The 10,874-nt window shown below is 46.9% G+C and overlaps 2 protein-coding genes across 2 annotated transcripts; both read left to right on the top strand.

Annotated features, from left to right (window-relative positions):
• The first annotated feature begins 4,650 nt into the window (after positions 1–4,650).
• On the top strand, positions 4,651–5,145 carry LOC109184734. Its single transcript, XM_019334772.1, has one exon. The coding sequence runs from the start codon at positions 4,651–4,653 to the stop codon at positions 5,143–5,145; it is 495 nt and encodes a 164-aa protein (XP_019190317.1).
• A 3,533-nt stretch (positions 5,146–8,678) lies between these two features.
• On the top strand, positions 8,679–9,743 carry LOC109184733 (uncharacterized protein At4g02000-like). The gene has a single exon (XM_019334771.1). It carries the CDS (start codon positions 8,679–8,681, stop codon positions 9,741–9,743), a length of 1,065 nt encoding a protein of 354 aa, XP_019190316.1.
• Positions 9,744–10,874: the final 1,131 nt, after the last annotated feature.

The following is a 10,874-nucleotide window of genomic DNA, read 5'->3' as shown; positions in this document are numbered from 1 at the left end:
TACTAATTATTCTAATGTTGAAGAGTTCAAATTCTTGGTAATGACGACATTTTAAATATGTTTATATTTGTTATAAATATATTATTATGATTGACATTATTGGCATTCAATTCATAACAGTTGTAACCGATAGATACCTCTAATCAGGCACTCAGCCTTGAAGCAGGCAGAGGTAGTCGATCCTGACTACTGAAGACACTTAGAAATTGATGAAGAGGAGCCCCTTCACAAGCGGCAACAGTGTCGGGCACCCGGGCAACCAGGCTCTACAGTCAGTGTGTCCCCGATTGGGTACTTAGCTGGCTTGGACGGGCGACCAAGCTCTGTAGTCGGTGTGTCCCCAGCTAGGTCCTTGGAGGGCTCGAATGGGCGACCAGGCTCTATAGTCGGAGTGTCCCTGACCGGGTACTCAGCTGGGTCCGATGGGCGACCAGACTGGGCAGTCGGAGCGTCCCCAACCGAGTGCGGATCCCAGAGGCGGTTAAGGGCGGGTATCTTGGAGATTCTTTCCTTGAGCAACAAGTAATTTCCTTCCTTGTTTTAGGTAATTAATGCACAGGTTTTGGTAGATTCTAAAGCGTAATTTTAGTTTTTTTCATTCTTCTTGTCATATAGAGGATCTAACTCCTTGTATAAATACCCTCACGGGGTCATCTTGTAACGGATCCAAAATTAAAGTAATTTACGTTATTTTGCTCTTTTCTCTACAAAACACTTTGTCTCTTTTGACCTAATATTTTACGGTAGTGTTGGTCCGTCGATCGGCTGCCCTAAGCCATAAAGCCAACATTGGCGCCGTTTATGGGGGTCAAAACAAAAGGTCCCGTCTCTAAGCTTTGGTCATGGCACGAACACGTCGTAGTGGCCGTAACATTGGTAGAACGTCGTCGCCCTGGCGGCCAACGGACATGTCACCGTCGTCGATGCGAGAGCGCAACCTGTGGGTAGTCGTGCTTCCGTAGGAGATTTATGAGAACAGTTGAGTCTGCTGAAATGTCGGTCGCACGTACCAAAGGTACTATCGTGCCAACTTGAGAAATACCTAGTGAGAACCTCCCACCGGCTGCCGCTCAGGTCCCACCAACTTTCACGGAGTTGTTGGCTCAGGCCTTTGATGCGTTTGTGCATGGAGCAGGCCAAGCACCTAACGTCGTTTAACCACGACCGGCATAATCGGTTCCTGTCGAGCAAGGAGGACACGTGAATGCAGTGGCCTCAGAGCATTAGGTGCGATTAGAGGGTCGTTCGCCTGGTCACCATCGACCAGCATGCTTTGGGCACTCGCGGCTAGGCCCCGCTACTCCTGCCTAGTGAGCTTTGAATCGGCTAGGCCGTCGAGCCGGGAATCAATCCCCCGTCCAATCAGCCGATAGGGGTAGAGAGCTGCCCGAGGGAGAGCCACCGCGAGCAGTTTTCTGGAGGAGAATTGTAACACCCCGTGTTACGGCCTTCAAACCCGAATTAATTATTAAATTAATTTTGTTAATTAAAATAATTAAAAAGGATTTAATTCAATTATAATTCTCTTAATTAATTTATGCGGTTCTCAATGGATCGTGAACCTTTGCCTGAACTAGAAACCTTAAGCTCGTAGAAAATAAGGAAAGTGGGCTTTATCATCCAAACCCCCAATATGTTTTTCCCTAAACATATAAATAGAAGATTAGGAAGCAGTTAGGACCCTTCCTCACCCCTCTCTTAATCGAAAATATCTCTTGGGAGATCCAACCAAGGAATTCCCCCACCATCAAGCTTAGGAAGATCGATTGGGAGAAGAATCTTAGGGAAGAACCTTAGTAGCCGAGGAAATCGATTAGGGCTAAGAGGTAACCCATGTCTTACAAAATCTATTTTCCTTGCTATTGTTTATTGATTGGCTCCGATTGAATGATTGATTGTGTGATTTTGTATGTATATCTTTTTAGAGCTTGTCTTTAGGTTTATATGGTGAATTATTGCTATTCTTGATATTCTTGATGGCCCTGTGTGGTTATTGGTTTGATCTTGTATTTAATTAAGTCTAGAGCTTGTCCTTAGGGTTTGAATGTTCTTGGTATTCTTGGGTGGGTTTATGCATGCTCGGGTGTTGATTCTAGTCTAGAACTTGTCTTTAGGGCTTTGCATATAGATTTCTTGATGTTCTTGAGGTTCTGGATGCTCCTGAACCGTTATGCGATTGATGTCGAGTCTTTGCATGTTTAGGAATCGTGTTAGGATGTAATTGGAATGATTCTTGGTTCAGTCTTTGTTAATCGAATCCGTGTTGTTGTTGTTATGTGTTGGAATGCGTTTGGACACGGTTTTGGGTTCCACGAACGAACACCGAACCAAATAATCACTATCATACCAGTGGGGGGTAGGTGGGGGGAACGAGTCCCCACCACCTACCTGCGGGTAAGTTGCCCGATTCGAGCGGGCAGCCGACGGGCAGTTGACTGCCCACCGGGCACCCGCTGGAATGTAGTCGCCCACCGGCGGGTGGTCCTCCACCCGCCGCCCACCCGCTGGAACGGTGTGGCGCGGCGGGTCATTTTCCCCAGTTTGTTGTTTCTCTGTGTCCCGTTGTACCCCGTTTGATGTTTATGAGTCTCGTATGATGTTTTGAGTACAGGTGGCGGAGCTGGCGACTAAGCACCCAGCTCCCGCAGTCGAATTGGAAGAAGTTGTTCTGGATCCTGACTGTCCAGCGAAGAAGGTCAGGATTAGGACTGGCTTGACGGAGTCCATTAAGCAAGCAGTCATTCAAGTATTGAGGAGCAACAAGGAGAGCTTCGCCTGGGGACCCGAGGACATGCCTGGGGTCAACCGGTCAATCATCACCCACCAATTGGCTATCGACCCTAGTCTTAAGCCTGTCGCGCAGAAGCGGAAGTATCTGCCAAACGACCTAAGAGACTTCGTCAAGAAGGAGGTGGACACTTTATTAGCCGCAGGGCACATCTGAGAAGTAAAGTACCCCAGCTGGCTGGCCAACGTGGTGTTAGTGCCCAAGCCGCCAGCGTGGAGGATGTGCATGGATTACACTGACCTCAATAAGGCTTACCTTAAGGATCCTTTCCCTCTACCTAGGATCGACCAGCTGGTCGACGACACGGCCGGGTGCGCTATACTCAGTTTCATGGATGTCTTTCGTGGGTATCACCAGATATTCATGAGAAAAAGACCGCAAATATCACTCCCGACGGGGTGTATTGTTATAAGGTTATGCCGTTTAGTCTCAAGAATGTCGGGGCCACGCACACCCAAATGGTTTCTCAACTATTCAAGAACCTGAGTGAAAAGTCTATGGCCGCCTATATTGATGACATGTTGGTTAAAAGCAAAGAAGAAGGGGATCATGGCAAAGATCTGACGGATAGCTTCGAGGTCATGATAAGATACAACCTAAGGTTGAACCCTAAGAAATGTGCGTTCGCCGTCATGGGAGGAAAATTCTTAGGCTACATGGTGACCAAATGAGGGGTCGAGCCCAACCCAGAGAAGGTCCAGGCCATTCTGGAAATGCAACCTCCCAGTAACCTCAAAGAGATGCAGCGCTGACTAGGCGGATGACCGCACTCAGCCGCTTCCTATCTAAGTCTGTTGACCGTGCCTTGCCTTTCTTCGAAGCTATGAAAAAGCAGGAAGGCTTCCGGTGGACTTGGGAATGCCAGGTTGCCTTTGAGGATTTAAAGAGATACCTCTTGACTCCTCCCTTGCTATCCAAACCCAAGGAAGGTGAAGTGTTGTTCTTGTATCTGGCCGCCAACCAGAAGGTAGTCGGTTCCGCACTGGTGTGCGAGGATGACAAGTTACAATTGCCCGTGTACTACGTAGGACAGACACTAAAAGGCGCGGAAGTTAACTACTCGTTGTTGAAGAAGGTTGCCTTTGCCGGGGTCACCACGGTGCGGAAGTTGGTCCCCTATTTCCAAGTTCACCAGGTTAGGGTTCTGACTGACTTACCGCTGGCCAGCTTGTTGCGTAGCCCCGCCTCATCCGGGTGGCTGCTTAAATGGTCGATGAAGCTTACTTAGTACGAGATCGAGTACGCACCTCGGTCGTCCATCAAAGCTCAAACCCTAGCTGATTTCATAGTGAAGTGCTCCTCATTCAGACGGCTGCTCAATTGGGCGATGAAGCTCACTCAGTACGAGATCGAGTACGCACATCGGTCGTCCATCAAAGCTCAAGCCCTAGCTGATTTCATAGTGGAGTGCTCCGCCCAATCTAATGACCATCAGCCTGCCGATGTGCCTAGAGAGGCTGAGTAGTGGGAGATTTGTATTGACAGTGTAACCAGCAGTCTGCATTGTAGAAGCAGCGTGATGATCACGACCCCCGAAGGGTTCCACTTATATTATGCATTGTAGTACCAGTTTGGACCTCAAACAATGAGTCGGAGTACGAAGTGGTCATTGGCGGACTTCGCCTAGTCCTGACACTCAAAGCTACCCGGGTACGTGTCAAGACTGATTCCCGCCTGGTGGTCAGTGAGTTGAAGGCCGAGTGTGAGACTAAGGAGGGAAGGCTGAAACTCTATAAGGATGTGATTGAGGGACTGTTGGATAAGCTGACTGCCTACAAAATTATCCATGTTCCCCGGGCAGAGAATGCGGAGGCTGATATCCTGTCAAGCTAGCATTGGGAGGGGTACCCGACCATCTCTCGATGACTTGCCGGACCGAAATAGTGGAAAGGCCGAGCACCGAAACACTCTTGATCTGTGTGGTCACTCGGATGCTTACTCCACATTCGGATCCTAAGACCCAACCCGAGTGGTTTTGGATTGTCGATATCATAAGGTACAAAGAGGAGTCTAAACTGCCTGACAAGAAGGAAGACGCCGACCGCGTGCGAAAAAGGGCCCCCTCCTTTGAGATAGTGGATGGGCAGTTATACAAACGATCTTTTGGGGGACCACTGATGCGCCGCCTACTTCCCGATGAAGCCAAGATTGTTATGATGGAGGCTCACCGTTGGATCTGCGCTGATGACCAAGGGGCTAACACATTGGCTCGAAAGCTCGTCATCCAAGGGTATTACTGGCCGAACATGGTGAAAGACTGCGTGGAAGAAGTGATGGGATGTCCGACTTGCCAGTCATTCACCACGAGAGATACTCGACCGGCTACCTTTCACACCCAGTCACCATGGCAATTGTGACACCCTGTAAATCTAACCCTTAATTGAGATTAATTGAGAAATTAATCCTAATTTTCCTTTGATAATTTCCTTCTAAAAATCCTGAAATTTAATAGTCGAGGGACTAGAATTTGACTAGTTTCCTTAGTCAACCATGTGTACCTTTTGCCTTATGCTTTGTACCTCAACACTTTTGTCTTCCTAGCTTTAGTAAGGGCAAAGTTGACCTTTCACACATGTTTTGATGCTCAAGTTTTCCCTAGCAAGAAACTTCACTCATTTCCCTTGCTAGCCAAGTCACAAACACTCCACCTTCTCTCTAAAGAAATCTTAGCTTTTTCTCCAAGCTGGAAGAAGAATTCACTAACCTTGCAAAGATTCATGTAAAGATTCCACCTTTCTACCTCCCTAACATAGGAAAGGGTAAGATCTTAAGTGGTTTAGTATTTTTAGTTAGTTTTAAGGTATCTTCATCTTATTTTGGTGTTTTCTTTGTGGTTTGGTTGTGTAAGAAGTCTTGGGTGAGAAAGAACTTCAAGGAGAGGCTTAAGAGTGTAAGAAGAAAGTGGTTTTTGGTCTTCAAAGGTAACTCATGCTCTACAAAATCTATTTTCTATTGCTATGAATGATTATTGGCTTCTATTTGATGATTCTTGATGTATTTGTGAGATTGGATGCATGATCTTGTGATAATGCATGTTTAGAGCCTATATTTAGGGTTCTTGAATGCCTTTCTTTGAGTTATTCTTGGCTTCAAGTCATATCTTTGTTGTGCGTGAGGTTTTGGGTGTTTTGGACTTGAACTTGACCTTGGAGATGAATTTCCCCAAAGGGAAAAATGTGGTGTACAGGAGGTACCCCGCGGGCGGAACGACGGGCAGTGGCCTACCCGCCTACCCGCCCGCGGGGAACGTGGCCTTGTGGCCCCGCGGGCAGGGCTCTACCCGTGGGCCCACCCGCGGGGAACGTTATGATGATGGCGGGGAATTGTTTCCCCATGGTTCTTTCTTTTTGGTGTTTGATATTTTGACCTCCCATTGTTGGATTATTGAGCTTTTGTGAGTCTTCTTGATGTTTCGTATGTCTAGAACGATGTGTTAGGAATCCATGTTAGGATTTGGTGTCTTGAGTCGTGCTAAGGGTCCAACTTCGTGATTCGTTGGACTAAAATGAGTCTTGAAGGTTCGTTGGAACCATTTCGGTTTACCCGTTTGATGTGCATGCTAGTTTGATGTTGTTATGCTAGTGTGTATGGTTTGTTCCTTCTTGTTGAGGATTGGCAACTCGTGTTGCCAATCATATTGGTATTGGATTGTAGTCCATTGTTGTTGAGTATTGCTTCATGTCTTCATTGAAATCTCTTGGTTGATTCTTATGGTGTGATCTTGTACAAATCATTGTACCCTTTGTTGATACTTGATTGGGCTATTGATGAGCCTTAATCTTCTTGATGATGACTTTGTGTGAATATGAATGAGATTGGTGGTAATATTATTTGAGCTTAGCTCACGAGATCGGTGGTAATATTGTTGGTGGTAATATTATTTGAGCTTTGCTCACGAGATCGGTGGTAATATTGTGATTGTTTAATGGTACCCTCGTGTACTGAGAGATCAGTGGTAATACTATGAGATTGGTGGTAAAGATTGGTGGGGGACGACAGTCCCAGGCGGAATAAGGTTGGACTCAGAAGTACAGGGTGGCACTAGGAGGTAATGGTTGGAACTGGTATAAGGCCGGGGGTAGCCATAAGGTTGGAACAGGGCATAAGGTTGGAACGTGAAACTTGAATCTGAACTTGTCATGATATGATTGTTGTATTTCTTACTTATCAGCATGTCTATGATGAACTCTACCTTGTGAATGGTAGGTTGCATCTAGAGTTGTGGTTGTCTCTTGTTGATTATGGTCTCTATTGCTTTGTTGAAGTTGTTGGTCTTGATCTTTATTGAGAGTGTGATATGTCTGTTGTTGACTCATCTCTTGGTTTTCAAATGCTATATACTGTACTCCTCAGTTTCAAACGGTTTTGACTATATCTATGTATATATATTGATACTTAACGCGTATTGGTGGGTTACCAGCATTATTCGCTGACCGGGTGTTATCCCTTATCTTTACAGGTTTTGATTAGATCGAAGAGCGCGCTAGATGTGGACCCTAGATAGTGTAGCTCTTCCCGCTTTCCTTTGCTTAGACTTATTCTGTTTTGTTGGCTTGTGAGCCTTAGATTGTTGAACATGGTTTTAGTTGTAGCATGTGCACCTATCTTTTGGTATAGGTGTGGCATAGCACTTCCCGAATTATGTTAGCTTCCGCTTTGTTTATGATTAATGCTAGACTGTTTCTTTAAATTAAGTTTTTAAATGTTGGTAAAATTCGGGGGTGTTACAGCAATCCCCTTTGCCAAGTGGGGACTTGACTTGCTTGGGCCACTACCCCAGGCTCCCGGACGGGTGCAATTTTTCATATCAGTCGTGGACTATTTCACCAAGTGGGCTGAGGCTGAGCCCTTGGCCACCATCACGAAGTATCAGTGTTGACGGTTCATATGGAAAAAATAGTGTGCAGATTTGGACTGCCCAAGTGGTTGGTCAAGGACAATGGAAGGTAGTTTGATAACCGAGCTTTCACGGCGTTTTGCATTCAGCATGGGATCCGGCACATTAAGGTGTACGTGGCTTACCCCTAGGCAAACGGGCATATAGAGAACCTAAATCGCACCCTCTTGGACGGTTTGAGGAAAAGATTGGAAGAGTTGGGAGATACTTGGGTCGAGCAGTTGGAAAAGGTGTTGTGGGCATACCGAACGACTCCCCGTAGAGCAATCGCTGAACCCCCCTTTCCCTAGCATACGGGTTTGAGGCCAAGGTCCCGACTAAGCTCCAGGTACCCAGTTGGCATATCGTGTTGTACAATGATGAAGGCAGTGAGGAAACATTGCAAATCAAAAAGAATTTACTGGAGGAAATGAGAGATGCGGCTTACGCTCGGATGACCGAGTATCAGTAAGCGGTCAAACGTTATCAAGATAAGAGGGCCTGAGTACGATATCATCACGTGGTCGACTTGGTCTTACGTAACCGGAAAGCCGGCTGGCCGACTGAAGGGGTGAAAATGACGATAAAATGGGAAGGACCTTATAAAGATATGCTAATGTGACTAGATTTCATAGAGGTAGTGTGACTACCAAATCACTAATTAATAATATGTTAATATAAAAATATTTAACATATCATGTCATTAATAAGAATTGAACCCATGACATTGGAATAATAATAGTAATAGTAATAGTAATAATAATAATAATAAAAAAATATTTAATATTCAAATCCAACCATAGTAATTTATTAAAATATTAATATAAGAAATGAAATATCACCAAAATAATTTTATTAATTATACAAAAATTAAACCACATACTACCTAATACGTTTCCGATCGTGATCACGATCTCCGATCACCGACTTTCGTAGTGGCCCTCTCTCTCGATCGTGTATTGAGAGAGGTTCTCCCTAGGTCTCTCTAGGGCTTTTTATTGCTGTTCTGCTTCGATGGAGAATACCGTATCATCACATTCTCTTTGTCTCATTCTGTTGCTGTTGTTTACGACTCACCAAGGTGCCATGGATATTCTCCAGATTGAGAAACTGTGTGCCGATCTGTCTTTGGCTGATGAGGAGGTTGGCGGATTGGATGCACCCGATTTGCATACGACGCCCGACGGGTCGATTCACCATAATCTGGTTGGTCGCCTTCTCACGGATCGGCAGGTCCGGTTCGATCACTTGCAACAGGTTCTTGCGTCCGTGTGGCGTCCGGTCATGGGTATGTATGCAGTTTCGCTAGCGGAAGACCTTTTCCTCTTCCAGTTTCCGCATCCGAGGGATCTCCAGCGCGTGGTTGATGATGGCCCGTGGTCCTTTGAGAATAATCATCTGATTCTAGAACAGGTTCCGACGGGTGTTCTGCCGGAGGAGGTGAAGCTGGATTCTGTCCCGTTTTGGATTCAGATTCATGGACTGCCCACCATGTATGCCTCATCCGATTTCCTCGCGAAGATCGGAGAATATGTGGGTGATTTCATCGCAGTCGACCCTTTCAATTTTGGAGGGGCATGGAAGAGCTACTATCGCATCCGTGTTCGGCTACATGTCACGTCTCCTCTAAAGCGACGTATGCGTCTGAAGCGTCGGGATGGCACCATACAGTGGATCACGTTCAAATATGAACGCCTGAGTACTTTCTGTTACTGCTGTGGTGTTTTAGGCCACTCTGACAAGTTTTGCAAAACTGTGTACGAGGAGGGTGTTTTGCCAGAAGCATTTCCGTTTGGCGCCTGGATGCGGGCAGGACCGAGACGCCAAGTCAAACCGATTGGATCGAAATGGCTATTGCAGACCCCCAATTCAGCGCCGGAACCGTCCACTCTCCCTCCGGCTGGACCATCCCCGGCTACTCTGGTGGGACTAGAGGAAACTGGAGGGCTGCAGGGGGACCTAAAGCGCAGACGTGAGGAGGAGGAGTCTGAGGTTGTTGGCAGAGACGTGTTGATGACTGATACAACGAAGCATCATGGACAGGCGAGTCTGGCGGACCAGACTCGCCAAGACCAATGAGTTTCATAAGTTGGAACTGCCGGGGTTTGGGTGGCACCCGGTCAGTTCGTGAACTCTTGGACGTCATGTCCAAGCAGCGACCCATGTTCGTCTTCTTGATGGAGACGAAGGCTACTGAGTTTCGTGCGGAACAGATTCGTGTGAAGATGGGTTTTGACTGTAAGGTTTGTGTGGAGCGTTCGGGTCAAGGTGGAGGCCTCACGTTTTTCTGGAGGGATGTAAATACGGCGTCGCTATTGAGCTTATCTGCGAACCACATTGATATGGCAATTACTCTCCCAGATCGGCCACCATGGCGGCTTACGGGCTTCTATGGTGAATCAGAACGATCTAGGCGTCATACTACGTGGGATCTGCTACGACAACTTAAGGGCAATTCTTCACTTCCCTGGGTTGTTGTTGGCAATTTCAACGACATTGCATGCCTGTCAGAAAAGAGAGGCGTTCATCCTTATCCGGCTTCGCTAATTGAAGGCTTTAATGACACGTTGGGGGATTGTCAGCTCATTGACTTGGGAATGACAGGGGGAAGGTTCACTTGGGAAAAAAGTCGAGGTACAGATTCTTGGGTAGAGGAACGGTTGGACAGAGCTGTAGCCACTCTCGAATGGCTTGATATCCATGAGGGTGTTGAGGTGCATAACATTTACATGTCCTCATCTGACCATTGCGCGCTTGCGGTGCGCACGGATGGCCGAACTGGCGAATTGGCGAGTCGGGGTTTCAAGTTTGAAGCTGCTTGGCTCTTAGAGGAGGGGTGTGCCGCGGTGGTCGGCGAAGCTTGGAGGCTGTCGCTAGGTATGGATTTTCAGGACCGGCTAGCCTTATGTGGTACGCGACAATGGAAGTGGGGCAAAGACCATCATCGACGCTTTGGAAACCGCATTCAGGTGCTACGTCGTACGCTCGCGCGACTTAAAGAGGACCGCTCGATTCAGGCTGTTGAACAATTCTCAGCCGCGGAAATTGAGCTTGAGCATCTGCTTGCTTCGGAGGAAGCATTTTGGAGGCAAAGGTCTAAACAACTTTGGCTCAAGCTCGACGATGCTAATACTAAGTACTTCCATAAATCGGCAACAGCACGCCGCAAACGTAATCAATTAACTCGTTTGCAAGGTCCAAATGATGACT

Source organism: Ipomoea nil, unplaced genomic scaffold, assembly GCF_001879475.1.
Source record: "Ipomoea nil cultivar Tokyo-kokei standard unplaced genomic scaffold, Asagao_1.1 scaffold1286, whole genome shotgun sequence".
Classification (NCBI taxonomy): domain Eukaryota; kingdom Viridiplantae; phylum Streptophyta; class Magnoliopsida; order Solanales; family Convolvulaceae; genus Ipomoea; species Ipomoea nil.
The sequence above is the reverse complement of the archived record's forward strand: the minus strand, read 5'-3'. Positions and strand labels throughout refer to the sequence as shown.